At 33.1% G+C, this 20,476-nt stretch overlaps 2 protein-coding genes across 2 annotated transcripts; both read right to left on the bottom strand.

The window, feature by feature from the left end:
- Positions 1–2,566: 2,566 nt before the first annotated feature.
- Positions 2,567–4,513, bottom strand: LOC124538725 (la1-like protein 15). Its single transcript, XM_047115890.1, has 3 exons — positions 4,381–4,513; positions 3,369–3,495; positions 2,567–2,919 (listed from the first exon to the last, which is right to left on the bottom strand). The coding sequence occupies exons 1-3, from the start codon at positions 4,472–4,474 to the stop codon at positions 2,826–2,828; spliced, it is 315 nt and encodes a 104-aa protein (XP_046971846.1). The 5' UTR covers positions 4,475–4,513; the 3' UTR covers positions 2,567–2,825.
- A 1,604-nt stretch (positions 4,514–6,117) lies between these two features.
- Positions 6,118–19,930, bottom strand: LOC124539258. Its single transcript, XM_047116579.1, has 6 exons — positions 19,694–19,930; positions 13,519–13,645; positions 12,864–12,955; positions 7,785–7,964; positions 6,922–7,048; positions 6,118–6,322 (listed from the first exon to the last, which is right to left on the bottom strand). The coding sequence occupies exons 1-6, from the start codon at positions 19,785–19,787 to the stop codon at positions 6,229–6,231; spliced, it is 714 nt and encodes a 237-aa protein (XP_046972535.1). The 5' UTR covers positions 19,788–19,930; the 3' UTR covers positions 6,118–6,228.
- Between the last annotated feature and the right edge of the window lie 546 nt (positions 19,931–20,476).

Below are 20,476 nucleotides of genomic sequence, written 5' to 3'. Positions count from 1 at the left end.
AAGAGAAATCAAATATAAATAAAAGAAATAGTAGACCCTAAGACTCAGAAGTTCCCCGCTATTTTAGAGTTCAAAGATATTTCTTTTCGTAATCAGTAGTGTGGTCAGCTAGATAATTTATAATGTATTTTGACGAACGAGACGAACTTGCACGAAGGCCTTCAGTAAAAGATAGTCTGTTAATTTCTCACTGCTGGGTTAAGGCCTCCTCTCCCTTTTATGAGAAAGAGCATTTGCTACTACGCTGTTTTGGTTGGTTAGTTAGGTAGACCTACCACACATTGTAACCTTCATAATTTGCTGCAGAATTGTAAATTTCTCACCAAAATTACACGCTTAGACTGTTGAACTGATTCAGATGATTTTTTTTAAAAGATAGTTTATGTCCTGGGGGTGAATATAGGCTTTTTTAATTCATCACTCGAGTGAGTAAAAACGAGGGCTACTGTTTGTTTGATATAGGTATAGTTTTATAAATTTCGCGCCAGTAAAGCCGCAGGTTCAGCTAGTACTATTATACTCACATGTTAAGTCTGTTCTTGTTTTGCAAGCCAAAAAGTACATTATTTTATACGCAATAAACTTTAATTTGTAACTAAAAAAATAAGCACTTAGTGAAAACAAATCTTAATGAAAAAAATTAGATCGAAAATTTTGAATAAATTGATATGAATGGTACGATATTTTAAGTCTAATAGGCGGTCGTGAGCAAAGTGGCACCTTTACTTTCCTCTGCAAATCTTCCGGTGCCAAAGCACATAATTTTATTATTCATGCAACGAAGATCACGTAAATGTTATATGTTGTCAATTCGGCGAGCATTCGGAAAAACAGATTCTATACTTTTTAAAACTTCAATAAATATTCATATAAATAACATAAACGTAGGCCATAGATTAATTTAGTTCTAGGTTTAATTATTAATTACCGAATTAATAATTATTTAAAACGCCTCAAACCAAAAAAGGATATAACATAGGTATGTTATATTCTTTTTTGGTCTGGTTGCTCGCATTTATTTTACATTCAAAATCAAAATAAACTTTATTCAAGTAGGCTTTTACAAGCACTTTTGAATCGTCATTTTACAATTAAGTGAAGCTACACCACCACCGGAAAGTAGATCCTACCGAGAAGAACTGGCAAGAAATTCAGTAGTTGCTCTTTTACAACATTAAAAAAATACAAAGTTATGTTAGTTAATAAATTTTTTTAAATTAATATATCTTGCTTGGAAGTCAACAGGTAACTAACTCCACGCTTTTTTATCATGTTTAAATCTTGTATCGAATAATACACTTTTTTTACCAATGTATTTTTTACAAACGATTTGAATTTACGAAACGGCAAAGTTAAAAATGTCTGCGTAATTTTATTATAGAGACGGATTCCTTGCTCCAAGAAGAATTTATTGATTTTGCGGAGTCGGAAACTTGGCATTATAAGCTTATCCTTACTCCTAGTGCACATACAACGATTATCACTGATTTTATCAAAGTGATCAATGCTACTGTGAATATACATAATATTATTGTAAATATACTGTGACGCAATAGCTTAGATTATTATTTACGACTTGGAAGTCGCATCAACATCGGTAAATAATCTATTGTTTTTAAGCGCAACTGCTGCAAGGTCTTTTAAAGCAAATCTATAATAATTTTATACAAAATAAGAGCTAAAAAAACATTTACGTCATAGACAAAGTGAATTAAAAATTAAATATGTATGTATACATAAGACTTAAAGTGTGGGAGGTAAAGTAAATCCTTATTCCTAAGACAAATGTCAAGATCATTTCAAACATTACGTATTTTAGAAACGATCTTGACATTAAATATCAAGAATTAAGCATATTTTTATGCATAGGTGAAGCCACTACAATTAAATGTCAAAACTGCTTATTCTGTGATTCATTTGTCAAAGTCCAGTCATGTGACGTCGAATGATCGTGACGTCAGCGAATTATGAAATTTGTTAAATATATTTAATCCATTAAACAAAAAAAATTAATTGAATTGAAAATATATTTAAAAGAAGAGGTGTCGTGCATTATAAAGTTTATAAGACACTGATAGACACTGATGATAGAACTGTAGATATCCATGTGTTCGGTAAATAAAACTTAGGACTGTACATTCGTTTATTATTCAAGACTACACGAGTCGTCGGGAAGTCAGGCGAAGAGAATATTTTGAAAATTTGGCGGCCAAGATCACATACTTAAAAAAAGTAATGACGGAATATTTTTATTTAAATGAAGTATTTTTTAATCTCAATTACTACCTTGTAGCCTATAGTATAATATAGTCTATAAATACATCCTAAATTTGATGCGTATAGGTATGCGTACACGTACGTTTATATCGATGTGCTTACAGAATAGATGTTCACTTGGTGCGTGTATCTGTAAACTGTATACGTATAATCTTTATACGTATACTTATAATAGTATCTTTATAATATTTGTAATATCACATTCCCCTTTCAGAAAATTTTCTTTTGTGTTCTACGGCTAGTTGTAGTGTATCTTTTATAATAGTTCCACAGATTATTAACACCTAAAGAAATAATAAGTTTTTTATTTGTGACAATGTTTACATGAGCATACAAAATTAACTTTACAATTTATATACTTTTATTTATAGGAACTAACAGAATTCTTAGAATAAATAATTCAACAAGTTTTTAATAATTAACAACGATTTATTATATTCACAACAATATTGACCACAGATTTCTTAAAAATTATATTTTAAAGCAGGGTAATTACATTTAGTTGCATTTAAGAAATTACAAACACGTACATGGAGTCTTAACGAGGCTTAAGGGCACGCCACTCGAGGACAACAGGCTGGATAGGGCTTCGCTTTGTCCGATACCACTTTACAGGGGGGCACCGCCGCCACCGCACCACATCTGAAAATAATTTATATTCTATATTAATACATGAGGATATATTAATTTCACTTATTTTTATTTTGGCAATAGTTGCTGCAAAATTTGGATTGGAAGATTTAGTAGACGATCAGACAGTGACAAGTAAATCGAGAAAAGATTTGTCATTAGCAGCGATAAGACATTTCAAGTTAACATTCATTAGATTTTACAGTCAGACAATGAAAAGGTTGGCACATATTTATATTTAAAAAGAATACATAGAGCTAAACTAGCAAACTAATAAATCAAATTACTTGAAAACTATAGCACAAGATGCAGCGCAATATTAGTTAGTACGCTTATAGAAGTTTTTTATATATTATATTATGTCAAAATTGCGTTACGTAGTGTCGACGAAAATTTAAAGTAAAGATTCACTACCGAGCACTGGGAGATGTAAGTAAGACATGAAATAAAGAATAACTCACGTGACGTATTGTATCATCGTCGAGCTACACCTGTACTCCATACAGCTGCCCGCAGTCTTGGATGGCCTTGACTGACCGAATGGGATGACCGCTTTCAGACTATCTATGTAACATCCTTCTTGGTCTTCTGTTATAAAACAAATTTTGATGTTGTAAACTCATACACATACTTATTATTATGTATTGACATTGGTACGTAGCGAAAAAATGTAATCTATTATTTGAAAATTAGGGCGATTTTAGTAAGTTACTAGTATTCATTATCACCCGTGCTCGTGGCAGGTTGGTTCGCTTTTGTATAACATGGTATAATTTTATTACATTGTGTATCATGTGTGTTTGTGTGTGTGTACTTGTTTACGTATTCTTACACACGAGACAAACCGGTGAGAAGGAGAGTTAAGCTTCTTAAACAATATAGTAAAATGTATTTGAAATAACCATATTTATATGCATCTGTTTCATAATTAGTTGTGAACGAGCGTAAAATCTTTTAGGAAATGTTGTTACAGCATTGAATTCGCAGACCCAGGAATGTTGAGGAAATAACTTATTTGAAACCTTAGTAATACAAGTTTACTTCACGTATTTATACAGTGTTTGTCACTGTTTCCATCAAAATGATTCAAAATGATTTTATTTATTTAGAGTTTGTTATGTTATGTAATAAGTAGGCGGACGGCCAAATAGCCCACCTGATGTAATGTGGTCACCGCCCTAAGATATTGGCGCTGTAAGAAATATTAACCCTCCCTCACACTGTCAATATGCCAACAACCTTGGGTACTGATATGTTATGTCCCTTGTCCTGTAGTTACAGTGACTCAATCACCTTGGAAACTGGAACATTCCAATGCTAAGTATTGCTGTTCCCGACTATCTACCACTAAGTTTGTGATACATACATTACATTTTTGTAAATATATTGCGAAAATTATTCCGAAAGTGGACTCTAGTTCTTAGGTTACAAATAGGTCTGAGTGGACTATTCAAGTGCGGTAACAATTCTTACTGAATTCCTTCGGTTTCGGCATCAAAGGGCCGATGCTGACAGCAGCGTAACCGACGCACAGACACGCAGACAACACAAGCAGCAACTTGAACATATCGGAACCAATATCACCACCGAATTGACACAGAGTTTGACCGTCGTGGCCTTTTATCGCTGTGAACTTGTCGTTATCGTACTGTTTTCGTACTACTACAATGAATATCAAAGATTTTTTTGCTGTTTTCCGGATTTTATTATTTTGTATATAATGGATAAAATTGTGTTCTTTTAATCTTGATAAATCGATTAAAATTTACACAAAAATTAAGGCAATCGTAATATTACGAATTCACCAAATATACTAGGTATTAGTGATATAAGTACAGTCAGGGTAAGAAAACCTTCGTTTGAAATTCATTCCTTTGTCAAGTCTAAAACTCTCAGTACGTTTTAATCTAAATATCAAATCATTGTGACACAATATGTCATTCTCAATCGACAAAGTAGATTATCGCTCTTACTGAGCACACGAAAATAGATCTTAAGATGACCAACCTTTTCTTACACCGACTGTACATTTAAAAAGAGTGTTCCTTATCATGAAGTTCAAATACACAATAGCAAGTTTAATTGTCTTTTAGCGAGAAGACAAGTAGGTTATGTTTGTAATTCTTTCGTGGGCATATCGTATACGCTTTTACAATATGGTCTCAAAAACAAAATCCATAAAAGATGATTAATTTAGTAAATAGCGTGGAAATGCAGCCTGTGCATTATGGGCAGCTCTGCGTCGGGTACGAGCCAGGAGAGACTATTTTAAATTTGACTATTTATAACGACTGTATATTATATTCATTTAAACGATAATTATTACGAGATTATTAAATAAAAATTAATTAGCCGAATAATTTAGTAAATGAAAGATTATTACAATATTTAGAAGATTTTGTCTGACACAATTTTTTCCAAACAAACTTGTTATTTGTACAAGAAAATAAAAACGCCAAGATTGTTTTCCGGTTTTTCCCAAAAGCAATGATTGATTTTTGACAATTGATCTTGTAATTTCCTTTGTTGATTGACCCATTTCTGTACCAACTTTTGAGACGACCAGTGCTCTCAGTTAAGTGGTAGTTATGATAACACTAATAAATATTAAATTATAATAATACGTTAGCATTCACAGTGTAAGGAATGATAAAGATTTTCGTTGAGATACACACTCGTGTCAAAGGGCTCCACCGTATCATAAATTACAATTGCATCGCTTATCAAAGAATAACATTAATTGGGTTTTTTTAACACTTCTATGTATTAATAACATGTTGTGTGCGTTTACGTTAATTTGATTGATGTACTTGCTATGTACTCGATGGGGTAATCGGAAAAAAAAATATTTTTAATAAACATAACATTTTTCACACTCTTAGGCGACGAATTTTTGAAATGGTATTTAAGAAGTCTTTTTGTATCATCAGAATACTAAATTAAGATTTCCATACTTCTAGCTTTCAATACTTACTTCCATAGACACTTTCATTCTATGTTACACAGATTAGATGATGAATTTTCGAACTTCAGTAATTATTCCGACGGGAAATACATTCGCGGCTGATATATTTTTAATAATTTAATAAAAACAATAAAAAATAAAACATAGGTTTAACTAAATTTTGTAATCTGAAATAGAAATCTTGGAATTAAATAAAAATAACCAATTAGAAAGAAAATAATTTAATTATAATATGTACGTAATGTCTTATACCTAATGTTTTACAGCTGTTTATTACATTAAGTACCGTTCATCTCAGCTGCAAGTATAAGTTTAGTTCAGCACAGATTGATACGTAAATGGAGACTTATCGAGCCTTAAGGACACTCAATTCGAGGACAGCAATCGGGATAGAGCTTCGTTTCATCCGTTACTACCCTACAGGGAGGCGCTGCAGCTACCGCGCCACATCTGTAACATATATTATGACGTGTAATGAATTGATCCACTCAGTGTACACTTCAAGGTATCAACACTTGGTGGTAGGGCTTTGTGCAAGCCCGTCTGGGTAGGTACAACCCACTCATCAGATATTCTACCGCTAAACAACAGTACTTGGTATTGTTATGTTCTGGTATGAAGGGTGAGTGAGTCAGTGTAACTATAACCACATGGAACATAACATCTTAGTTCCCAAGGCTGGTAGCGCATTGGTGATGAGGGGAATAGTGAATGTTTCTTACAGGTCCATTGTCTGTGGCTTGTGGTGACCATTTACCATCAGGTGACTCAACCAAGACTTAAAAAATACAAAAAAGAAACAGCTTAAGGTGTCCTTTTAGAAGCGTGAAAGAAGTTTGGAGGTTACTGTACCTCATTGTTCCAAGGGGTCTATAAATATGGAAACTTCTTCACTCGACACAAGCATTTCCCGATGTTTTCTTCCACAAGATGTATTGCACTAGGCGAATTACAAATGCAAAAGCATCCTGAGATTTCGATGGTTGTTTTCCGCGTTTGAACCATAAATATAAAGATATATATTAAGAAATAGTAAAAAAATAACTCACGTGACATATGTGATTAGCTTCGTGCTACACCTGTACTCCATACAGCTGCCCGCAGTCATGGATGGCCTTGACTGACCGAATGGGATGACCGTTTTCAGACTCTTAATGTAACATCCTTCTTGATCTTCTGTTGTAATAAAACAACTTAATTTAGAATCCTTTCACACAAAAGTATAAAAGTAATCTTATTAATATTATAAACGCGATTGAATAGATGGGTGTTTGATAGTCAATCACGCTAGAACGGCTTATAGGATTACAACATTAACAGCATATAAAATTCCCACTGCTGGGCTAAGTGAGGTATCCTTTGAAGAGAAGGTTTGGAATGCGGGTTGGTCGATTCACATGTGGCTCACCATGATTTCTTTCTCCGCCGAGCACGAGATGAATTATAAACAAAAATTAAGCACTGATCAAAAAATAAAGTAAAAGAGTTGGAAATCAGCATTTTAAAGCTACTAAAGCTTTAAAATGCTGATTTCCAACTCTGAGAAAATAGATTAAGAAGATTATTTTGATTAGTAAATATATACGTAAAATAAATAACGTCATACTTTGTATATATAGTTATTTTATATAAAATATATTATAAGACAAAGAATACCAATTTATAGAATATTTGGAATATTTTTAAACTTACAGTAAACATCATATATGCATTAGGTTTTATTCAATTAAATAATGTATCCGTCATATTAAAATATCAATAAGTATTCATTGACCATGCGTATATAAACAAATTTAATTATTTTAATTATAAATAAATAAACTAAACAACGTTTCTATGCATTAGATATGCCGATAACACACGTGTTAATTTTGTGTGTTATCAGCAGTAACACGAGAGAAGCAAGTCTTACTGAATTCCTCTGGTTTCGGCTGCAAAGGGCCGATGCCGACAGCAGCATAACCGACGCACAGACACGCAGACAACACAAGCAGTAACTTGAACATGTCGGAACAAATATAACCAATGAATTGATACAGAGTTTGACCGACGTGGCCTTTTATCGCTGTGAACAGGTCGTAATTATACTTGTCTTTAAACTAATGCTATGAACTAGTAATCCGCCCCGGCCTCGCATGTACTTATGTAATTTATTAATAAAGAAAATAAAAAGTCACAAAGTTTAAAAAGTATATTTATTTAAAAGCTGTTATTAATTTATTAGTTTTCTTTAACAATTTGTATTTATTTACATAACAATCAATAACATTAATTTCTTAAATATGTACAAATATGAATAAAAAAAATATCGTATAAATCTTGACCGCGCGGAATGGTAGCAAGAATGCTATCAGCATTCCCCGTTGAATCGCAGTTCCGATCCTCTGGGTAAAAAACGAACCAGCCCCCCTGTCACCAGTGGAAGCAATAAAGTCTGCTGTTAACACTTTATTAACATTATGAATCATTATATTTATTGCTTTATATATGTCATAAGCGAGACATGAATAAAATTAAAATTAGTTTGATTTTATTGTGAATTTTAGATTAAAATGTGTACCACATATATATGGATTTCCTTCAATAAAAGAGTCAGTAAAGGGGGAGGTTTATATGTATAATGCATGCATAACGTAGTGAAGAAAAGCCGGAATTTTTCATTTTCCCAGTCGAAATAATTTATCTTCTCATAGTTGAGATGGCCTAGTGGTTAGAACGCGTGCATCTTAACCGATGATTTCGGGTCCAAACCCAAGCAAGCACCACTATATATGTGCTTAATTTGTGTTTATAATACATCTCGTGCTCGGCGGTGAAGGAAAAAATCTTAAGTAAAACCTGCATGTGTCTAATTTCATCGAAATTCAGCCACATATGCGTTCTACCAACCCGCATTGGAACAGCGTGGTGGGATATGTTCCAAACCCTCTCCTTAATGGTAGAGGATGCCTTAGCCCAGCAGTGAGAAATTTACCAGGTTGTTACTTTACTTCATTTAAAAGTTTTATACATATTCTGTAAAAATATTCAGTGTGTTGCCGGAACCGGTAGCTATATAAACTATATCTGTGCGAAGTCGGGGCGGATCCCTATACATATACAATAGCTTTCAATTATCTTCTCGTGAGTAGCAAACGTTTTGTTAGTAACGATTTCGTGGCCAGGGGAAATGCTCTCACGACACGATGCCAGGAAATATATGAGAATCCAAAAATAATGACAAAAATCTTTTGTGCGCAAATCTTTTTAGCTGGGAATAGTTTCTATTAATTAGAATAATGAAACCTGTATCCATACAGTTACATACATTCATAATGACTGTATGGAATGTGGTCACGCTAATTACTTTGACGTACGGGCTATTTACTTTAAAAACTAATTAAAATATATCAGAAGTATCATGACATTGTGGGAAGGATTCGTAAATATCATTGCACCTGTATATTAGTTTTAAATATATGATAAAGATATTTTAATGTTATGTTGCCTTTTGGAGCTAAGGCCTTTCACGCGCCTTACATTCCAGTGAATTGGCAAAAATCGCATCGTATGAAAACTCTCTGCTTCTAACTATTCTATTTCTTTATGGTTTCATAAAATATTATTTTAATTAAATTTATGTTATTCCGTGTGTTTTATTTAAACGGAATTTTAATTGTCAAACGCCAAGCATTTAATTATTGTAAAACATAGTTAATTTATTTTATTACGTCGCTTATTTAATACTTTATACAACGATGACAAATTCGTTCGCACCGGATGTCCTACGACACCTCAAATTTTAAATTATTTCTTTTAATTTGCTTTACTAGTAACCAAGTCTGTATGCAAACTCATTTAGGAAATCAATTATATGAATTTTATGACTGTATTGATTTTAAATTTGTAAGAATCTATTATTCGTAATGTCGATACTAAAGTATGAAGTATCAAGAATGGTAGGTAGCCTCTCCAATGTCTACTAGTATGCATACCTCGAATTTGGGCTCATTTGATTTGTTTTACGTGTCTCATACATATACTGCCAAACGTATCTTTTTACTTTTCCCTAAAACTCCAATTTTTTTGTGAGACTAGAGTTCTACTAAAGAATTGACAAGCTATGTTTTAAAAATTATTTATAAAAAGTCTTATCTTTTGATGTTTTTGGTAGTATTAATAACAATACACATATTAAATATTATATTGGTCATTGTGTATCCGTACAGTTAATACTATGTGCGGTTGTTCATTGTTCTCTGATGTTACCATCAATATACAATACTTACATTGAAGTTATATCATATAAACTTGGTAGATAATTAGTTAAGTTTTTAGTTTAGTACAGTTTCTATTTGTATTTGTATTTACCTAGTAATCATTGTTACGTTAATATTATTTTGCAAATATAAATATAATATGGAGTCAAGGTCTTAGCAATTAGTTGCTCACGATGTAATTTTCTGTTTTCTTTCGTCTTCTCGTCTCCTTCTTCATCAATAATAACTGAACGTGAAATCTGTTTAATTCAACACTGCTATTCAAATTATATAAATATTATTTACGAAGATACCAAGGATTAATAAGACACTGACTTTTGGGTTACATATACGTTTTTCGAAGTGGTTGAATTCACTTTTCACCGCGTTAGATCAAAATAAATCCTGAATAATGTCTCATAGATTTTCGCTTTCTCCGAAAAAATACTTTTGGAATGAAAATTTAGGCCAAAGTTACAAATACGATAAAATTGTAGTTATGAACAGTCCGAACTGCACTTTGTTATTATTTAAACAGTCCACGACTCGATAAGAAGTCGCGTAAAAACAATATCTTAAAAATTTGGCAAACAACAAGATAGCATATTTAAAAAAATATATATATACAAAAATTTGAATTTTGATGCTTACATAATAAAATGTTTCTGTTGCGGAAAATGACTGGTGGTTTATAGAGTGTTTTTAATTAAATTTGATAGAGAAATATTTGGGTGGCTAACATTGATCATGTTTAGGTAATTTAGAGAAACAACAACAACAACAACAGCCTGTAAATTCCCACTGCTGGGCTAAAGGCCTCCTCTCCCTTTGAGGAGAAGGTTTGGAACATATTCCACCACGCTGTTCCAATGCGGGTTGGTGGAATACACATGTGGCAGAATTTCTATGAAATTAGACACATGCAGGTTTCCTCACGTTGTTTTCCTTTACCGCTGAGCACGAGATGAATTATAAAGACAAATTAAGCACATGAATCAGCGGTGCTTGCCTGGGTTTGAACCCGCAATCATCGGTTTAGATGCACGCGTTCTAACCACTGGGCCATCTCGACTCATTTTAATTTAGAAGAATTTAGAGAAATTAGCATGGATTTCCTGCCGTCAAATGATTGTGATCTTGTTTATTTCTTTTTTATAATATAGGCAGAGCAAAGGGATATCTGATGGAAAGTGATTACCACCGCTAATAGACATTAGCACTGTAGAAGATATTAATCGTTACATATAATGCACTGAGAGGCATGTGCCTGCAGTTACACTAGCTCACTTTATACACCATTCAAACTGGAACTAAATTATAGTAATTAATTATTGTTATTCGGAGGTAATATCTGATGAGTGGTAGGTATACCCAGACGGACCCAAAATCCTAACACTTAGCGAAATATTTTAAGCACAAATTAAAGACTAAAATTACTAACATTAAAAATCTTTCTATCTATTTAATTATCTCCGAAAAAGCTAGATCAAGGTACCAAGCATTTGTCACTGTATTTAAATTCTTTGTTGGTCACGTTTGGCGTACCCCAAGGATCTCACTTGGGTCAAAAGTTATTTTTGGTTTATATTAATGAATTTCCAGATTGTACCTATTTAACTAATTTTTACTTACTTGTTATAAGATAAGTTTGTTCTTCAAATGTTTACATTCTTAATGGCGTCGCGCTTTGACTTGTATCTTTTAAAGTTGTTATTTTAAGTGTTTCGTAATATATAAAGGCTTGATGTTATACTTATTTTTTATGATATTGGTTAGCGGACGAGCATATGTGACACCTGATGGTAAGTGGTCTCCATCGGCCATAGACAATGGTTATAAGAAACATTAACCATTCCTTACATCGCCAATGTGCCACCAACCTTGGGAAATAAGATTTTATGTCCCTTGTGCCTGTAGTTACATTGGCTCACTCACCCTTCAAACCGGAACACAACAATACTGAGTACTATTATTTGGCGGTAGAATAACTTATGAGTGGGTGGTACCTACCCAGACGAGCTTGCACAAAACCCTACCACCATGTAAATTTACTTATTTATTTTGTACATTAAAACAACAGTATTACAGAAAAATATTGTATGTAATTAGAAAACGTTACATGATATTTGTAACCATTAGATATGCTGATAACAAATACGAAACAAGGTCGTACTAGAAAAAAGTAAGTATTGAATCCTATTGAATTTCACCACATTTGACTTTTAACAAAAACAGCAACGAAAAAGACGACACAACTAATTTGCACATATTTAGAAGAATCTCGATATATCGTGGTGATCCTTCATATGCGAACACATCGTTATAATATGCTAGAATGGTGATAGACAAAAATATTGTTTGTTTTGTGTAGTGTGAGGTTGGTATAGCCATTAGGCATCAGGCCATTCCATTACAGATCAATACTCCGAAAAATAAAGAAGAATTTTGAGAATTCCGGAAAATAAATCTTTAGATTACAGATTCAACGTTTATTTGGAAGTATTATTTTAAGAGTACATTAAAAATAATTAGTCCGCCATCTTGGATTAGAATGCATGTTAAATAAAACTTTGTAAAAAAGCACAAAATTTTATAAAGGTCTGAAATAGAGATCTTGAAAATAATGAAACAAAGATCATTAGGAATGTAGGTAATGTGTTTTACCTAATTGTAGCAGTATATTGTATTTGGTTCCGTACACGTTAGCTGTAAGTAAAATTATACATATTGACACGTAAATGAGGCTTAAGTGCAAGGACACACAGCTCGTGGACAGCAGTCCGGATATAACTTTTCTTCGTCCGCTACTCTCTTACAGGGTGGCGTAACAGCCACCGCACCACATCTGTAAAATAAAATAGATTAAAATATACTTGGTGTATGCATCTAAGCGAAAAATGTAACACACACCACACCACAGGGCTAAGGTATCGTGTCCTGGTTCAATGTGAGTCCGTAAATGTAGAAATATTTTCATCTGACACAAAAAAACTCGTTATTACTTTGATCATTTATAATAAAAACAACAACAACAGCCTGTAAATTTCCTACTGTTGAGCTGAGGCCACCTCTCCCTTGTGAGGAGAAGGTTTGAAACATATTCCGCCACGCGGGCATTTGCAATACGGTGGAATACACATGTGGCAGAATTTATATGAAATTAGACGCATGCAGGTTTCCTCAAGATATCCGAGCACAAGATGAATTATAAACACAAATTAAGCATATGAATATACCTCGTCTAACATGTATCTAACCCCTAATCATCGGTTAAGATGCACGCCTTCTAACGACTGGGCCATTTCGGCTCAGCGATGAAAGACTTTATGTCCTTAAACACACACTAACATTTTTTTTGCTTTGAACCGGTAATATTAATTCCCATGTACAACAATAAAAGTAACTCACGTGACATATGTGATCTGAGTCGAGCTACATCTGTACTCCATACAATTCCCTGGAGTCTCGGATGGTCTTGACTGATTGAAAGGGATGACCGCTTTCAGATCACCTATGTAACATCCCTCTTGATCTTCTGTTGTAAAATAAACCTCATTTACACACACATACATATCTGGTTAGGTGTTACATTATTTAAAATAAACGGTGTGGTTATTTTTGTCAACTCTTAGAGATCTTATTGGTAGTATAATGTTAAATTACAAGAATTAAGTAGTATAATGTTAAATAGTATAATTTATGGCCATGGAATAGATCTTCTATAATGAAGAGCACGATTTGATTATCGACTTATACAGACTATCGCCACTAGCCTTTTTTTTTTCCTGTGGCAACACTAGCCTAATGTCATAAAAAACTTCTCTCAACAAATAAAAATTATTATTTTATTATAAAAAATAACTGTATTATCTTTAATTTTGTATTTAAATCAAGTTATTAATGTAATATATAAAAAGTATATTAATATACTGAGTGTCGTTCGTTAATGTGCAGTGTTTTCTTGTGTTGTGTTCGTCAGCTGACATTACGCAGGTAACGAACTCAATTTTAAAAAGTTTTCTTGTTCAACTTCTTGTTATCCCTCTAACTTACTATAGAAACCCTATTTCACAATTTATAAGTCAAATATTATAGCAACTGTTTGATCACACTGACGCCGTCTATATTATTTTATCTAATAACTTCTATTTTTATAAAACATGATGACTCGTAGCACCAAGGCGCGTCAGGCCGAGGAACAACTCCAGCTGACGCTCCAGGAACTAAAAGCATCCAGGACTCAGTGTGATCTACTGTTAAAAGAAAGGGATGATAATGAACAAGAATTCTTGCAAATTCTTAATAAAAACAACGCATTAAAATCTGAGCTTTCGCAGTTACATTTACGATATGTAGAAATGGAAGAACAAAATAATAATTTGCAAGAAATAGTCAGTGGGTTTGATAATTGCAGAGATGAGTATGAGCAAGCTCTTATGCTCACCAATGACTTAAAAGCTAAATTACATAAGGCCCAACTATATATATCAGAATTAGAAAACAATAACCTCAACTTGAAGGCCTCTCAAACCCAGTGTCTATATGATGAACTGGTTGGATATAAAGCCACATTAGTGTCCCCGCTCACCAGTAACAAAGACATTTCGACAATTGATTTGACTGGTGATGACATGGGTTCTTCCAGTCTAGTATTAAGTAATAATAAATTCAAGAAATATATTAAAATTAATGGGTATATTAAGAAAACACAAAAATTGATAAAATCTAGAAATAATTGCCTTAATTATGAAAAAATCTGTAAGGAAAGAAATACACTCAAATTAAAAATGATTGAATATAATAAGAATGTGAAAGATATGAGACAAGGTTATGAGGCTGATGTGACTGCTCTTCAGGCTGAGATATCATATTTAAAAAGCTCCTTAGACACCATATCAAAAAAATATGAACTGTCCCAAAATGAAATTACTGGTCATATCGCAGCCATGAACAATCTACTAGACTTAAGTAAGTATAATTCGGAGCGCTTTGACTCTCTCATAAACCACTATGCTTGTGATTGTCGGGGCGCTTCTGACTCTGGGGATCGTTCTGGGCTGTGCTCTGGTATGGTGTCTCCATCTCAGTCAACAGCTCATGTCAGCGCCATACCAAGCAAAACACATCATGTTCCTCCCAAAAAATGTACTAAAATTTATAGTGATGGAATGGGAAGAGATATGGGTGTTTTGCTCAATGACATGTGTAGGGGACAATTAGTAACAAATTATTGTATGCCAGGTGCAAGTTACTCACATATAATGAATAGTATTTTGAATTGTACTCATTGTCCTTCTACTACACTAATCATACTAGTTGGGAGAAGGGGAAATGTGAACAAAAAAATTCTTGATTATTATTACACTAAATTATTAAATTTAAATGTAGAAAGAATATTAATGTTCACATTTCCTTATATTAAAGATATGCCACAGGAAAATGCAATTAGGTTTAAATTAAATAATAGGTTACATATAATGACAAATAGTTATTATGTATCAAAAAATGACATCAATAATAAAATTGAATTAATTGATATTAATAATATAATTAATAATAGTTCATGTTTATTGACATGTGATAGGTGTCACCTATCAAATTTTTATAAGAGACAGATAGCAAGCACGCTATCATATTTTATTGTTACAAAATCAACCAACTGTTTGGTTGACCAGACAACTGCTTCTATTGAGCAGTATAATAATACAAGACCATATATTTTGGAATATGTTCCAAGTAATTTAAATTAAACTCTAAGACAATAGAGGTAGTCTCTGGCACCAATAGTATAGTTACCATAGAAGCCAATAAAAAGAAAAGGAAAATAACTAATAATAAAATTGTAAACCTGGTGCACCAAAATATTCAAGGAATGTTAGGGAAGGACCTAGATATTGAATTATTTTTGACCTGTAATGATATTGATATTTTGTGTTTAACTGAACATTGGCTTCTGAATTATCAGGTCATGTTTAACTTTAGTGGGCACCAGTTGGCTAGTTTGTTCAGTAGGAATAAAGCTATTCGTGGTGGCTCTTTAATACTTATGAGTAAACACTTTAAATTTAAGGAACGTAAAGATATTGTGAGCCTTTCTATTGAGCAAACTATAGAAATAGCCTGTGCAGAGCTTGAGCGTGTCATTGTTGTATGCGTATACAGGCCCCCTAGTGGATTATATGAATTGTTTGAAAATGTATTGGAAAATGTTTTATCAAAATTATCTGAATGTAATAAAGAAATTATTGTTTGTGGAGATTTTAATATAAATTTACTGCATAATACAACCACAAGTATTAGATTCAGATCATTGTTAAATTCATATAATCTGGTAAATCTGTTCTTAGAACCAACTAGAATAACAGATTCCACAGCAACTTGCATAGACAATATATTTGCAACCCATATTCCACAAAATAAAATGATTATTAATAAACTAAATTCAGATCACTGTGGACAACAGGCTTTATTTAATTTTCATATTAATAAAATAAGCAATTGTGAAAAAATAATGTTTGTTCCTTTGACCAGAAGTCGTATTGAGAAGTTTAGAAGTAATATTATGGCCAATCTCCTTCACCTAACTCTTAGTGATAATCCCAACGTTTTGTATAATAACCTATTTAAATTAATTAGAAACAAGTTTAATGCAATATTCACTTCTAAAACAGTTAATACAAAAAACTTTTTGAAATTCAATGATTGGGCTACTATTGGAATTCATAAAAGTAGGCAACGAATGTACGAGCTTTATATTGAAAGGACGTACAATCATAGTGCCACTTTTGCCAACTATGTAAGTAACTATTCAAAATTATTTAGAAAAGTGTGCTTTCTGGCTAAGTCTTTAACTATAAAAAATTGAATTAAGAATGCACATAACAAAATAAAAATGACCTGGAAAGTTATAAATTGTGAAACTGGTAGAAGTGGTAATCGGAGCTCCGAATTAAACTTAAATTATAATAATAAAGTCATAAATAGTGAACGGGAAGTTGCTTCAGTTTTTGAACAATTTTTTGCTGACATACCAGTTTCTACAACTAGGTTACTTATTTCTTCTCCAGCTGTCGCCGAATCATTGGTGAAAGAAAATGTACGAGAATGCAAATCAAAATTTAATTTTACCCCTGTAAACACCAATATCATAATTTGTGCATTTAAATCATTAGACATTAAGAAAACTGCTGATCTATGGGGTATTTCTGTAAAGGTGATAAACTCAATTATTGATGTGATTGCACCTTATCTTGCAATAATATTCAATGATTGTGTTCAGCGTGGTATATTTCCTGACCTGATGAAACATAGTAAAGTCATTCCAATATTTAAATCTGGTAGCACTTCAGATCCTAATAACTATAGGCCTATCTCAATATTACCTACCCTCAGCAAAATATTTGAAAAAATTATTTTAAATCAATTATTAGCATATTTCAATAGACACAATCTGCTTCACAGAAAACAATTTGGATTCATGAGGGGTCGCTCGACTACCGACGCAGGTATCGAACTTATAAAAAATATCTATGAGGCCTGGGAGGGGTCGCAGGATGCCTTGGGGATTTTCTGCGACTTATCCAAAGCCTTTGATTGTGTTCAGCATGAAACTCTGGTCAGGAAACTATATCACTACGGAATTAGAGAATGTGCACTCGACCTTCTGACTTCCTATCTTAACAATAGAATTCAGAGGGTTGACGTTAAAGGGACAAGGTCTCCTGGGGTCTCAGTTGGTATGGGGGTCCCACAAGGATCAATTCTTGGACCTTTTCTATTCCTCATATACATAAATGACTTGCCCTTTCTTGTTGGGAACAAACATGATATAGTATTGTTTGCTGATGATACCTCTTTGGTTTTTAAAATTAATAGGAAACAGGTTCAGTATGACGATGTAAACAATGCTATGTCCGATATAGTACATTGGTTTAGCGTAAATAATCTTAGACTGAATAATAAAAAAACTAAAATTGTAAAATTTAGCACACCAAATGTGCAAAATGTAAAACCCGATGTACTTATCAATGGGGAATCGATGGATCCAGTTGAAACAACTGAATTTCTTGGCCTTACTCTTGATGCCAAGTTACAGTGGCTCCCCCACATAAACGGATTGGCGGGTAGACTGAGTTCTGCGGCATTTGCGGTCAAAAAAATTAGATTACTTACTGATGTTGATACGGCTCGACTAGTATATTTTAGTTACTTTCATAGTATAATGTCCTACGGTATTATGCTTTGGGGTAACACAGCCGCTATCCAAACTATATTTGTGCTGCAGAAGAGGGCTATTCGCACAATCTATAACCTAGGAGCCAAGGAATCTTTAAGGCATAGATTTAAAGAAATTAAGATATTGACTGTTGCTTCTCAATACATATTTTGTAATGTTTTGTATGTACGGAAAAATATTAATGTTTTTATGAGAAAATGTGATTCTCATAACATTGGTACAAGGAACAAACACAATCTTGTTACTCCTGTTACTCGACTGCATAGAGTCAGTAACTCTTTTGTGGGGCAATGTATACGCTTCTACAACAGGATCCCAGAAAGCGTTCAAAATGCTTCTGTTGCCAAATTTAAAAAAATTGTTAAGGAACGCTTGTGTGCAAAAGGTTACTATACAATTAGCGAGTTTATGTTTGATAGCACACCTTGGGAATGAAACGATCGCCTCCTGGCTATTTCTAATCATATACTACTATGTAAGGTACATAAATGTACATAAATTTGACAAAAAAAAAAATAACAGAAAAAAAAGACCCGCTGAGTTTCTTTCGCCGGTTCTTCTCAGGTCAGGGTGTTCCTTTTTCCGAACCGGTGGTAGTGTTTATTTGACAATCAATAAGTAAGTGTAATGCTTTTATATTGAATAAAGGAATTTGAGTTTGAGTTTGATAAAGATGTCAGTTATTTCTTACAAATATAGCAATTTCTAAAATATAAATAGCAGTCAACGTATGCACAAAAGTGTGAAAGAAATTCTTGGTTCTTCGAGGTCCCCTTAGGAGGGCCCCTATGGTAGACGGTAATGCATGTTACAGTGTTGAATTAAATCTAAAGCTTGTGAAGTATATTCTACTGAGATGAAACGAAAAGTTAGACAACTCAGTAGATATTCTTTTCATCTATTCCAATTAGGTACAGAGCATTTCCATAAAGTACAAATAATTTTATAAATATGCGGCCTAGAAATCAACGGACAACTCTATATCTCATTTATAAATGGATTTTTGATATGAGCTTTTATTTGCAAGGTCGGACACTAGGCGGTATTCGTTTAGATAAGTCACAGAACACGCAAGAACCACTCAGTTGTTTCTCCAACGCTGGATGCATGGTATGGCACATCTAAGTAATACCATTCCATTATCAGTTCTTGAGCGTCACATAGTAAAGCGAAATTAAGCCAAAATTTTAAGTAACTTTTTTTTCTAAAATTGATAATACTTTGATTAAGTACCGTATTATATAGTGAAATAGTATTTTTATATCTGACTGAATCAAATCAATCAATTTGTCCGACTCTTTACTTTACTTTAAACATCAGTTTATCTAGAGATGTAACAATTCTTACTGAATTCCTCAGGCTTGGGCTCTAAAGGGCCGATGGCGACAGCACCATGACCAACGCACAAACACGCACACAACACAAGCAGCAACTTGAACATGTCGGAACAAATATCACCAACGAATTGATACAGAATTTAACCGTCGCGGCTTTTTATCGCTGTGTACTTGTTATTCTTCATAGTAATTTTATAAACTAGCGATCTACCTCGGTTTCGAACAGGTGCAATTTGTTAGTAACTTTGTGCACCTAGCAAGATATAATTTTCGCACGTGACATTGGCGAAAAAACTGTCCTATCGGCGTAAAATGTTCATAATCCTTATTCAGATTAATAAATATATTATACTTAACATGGTTATTCAACAATGATTAAACATATAATGTTTAAACATTGTCCTTTATAATATACATGTAAGTTGAATTCACCTTTGTAGATTTCATTGCAAATTATGTACAAACAAAAAAACATATGGTCGGATCGGCTGTAAAAATAATTTTTGCACCTTCGTTAAAATAATTCAAATTTAAGCCACATTGGATCTACGTTTCACAGTAAAGTAATTCTGTATTTAATTTCAATTTTATCCATGTGTCTCATTTATGACACATATCCCTAACCTCTTAAAAAATGATGATTGAGCAGAATTTGGTTTTATCCATCTTTTATCCATTCTCCATCTGCGACTGTATGATGGAGAATCCTTTTCTGGATATCTATGCTCAGGATTAACATCACCTGACCTTGGATGCCCACGACCGAGGGTAAGGCATTAGCAGCATCGAAGGC

Source organism: Vanessa cardui, chromosome 2 (genome assembly GCF_905220365.1).
Source record: "Vanessa cardui chromosome 2, ilVanCard2.1, whole genome shotgun sequence".
Taxonomy (NCBI): Eukaryota; Metazoa; Arthropoda; class Insecta; order Lepidoptera; family Nymphalidae; genus Vanessa; species Vanessa cardui.
Note: the sequence above shows the minus strand (reverse complement) of the source record. Positions and strands in the feature narration are given on the sequence as shown.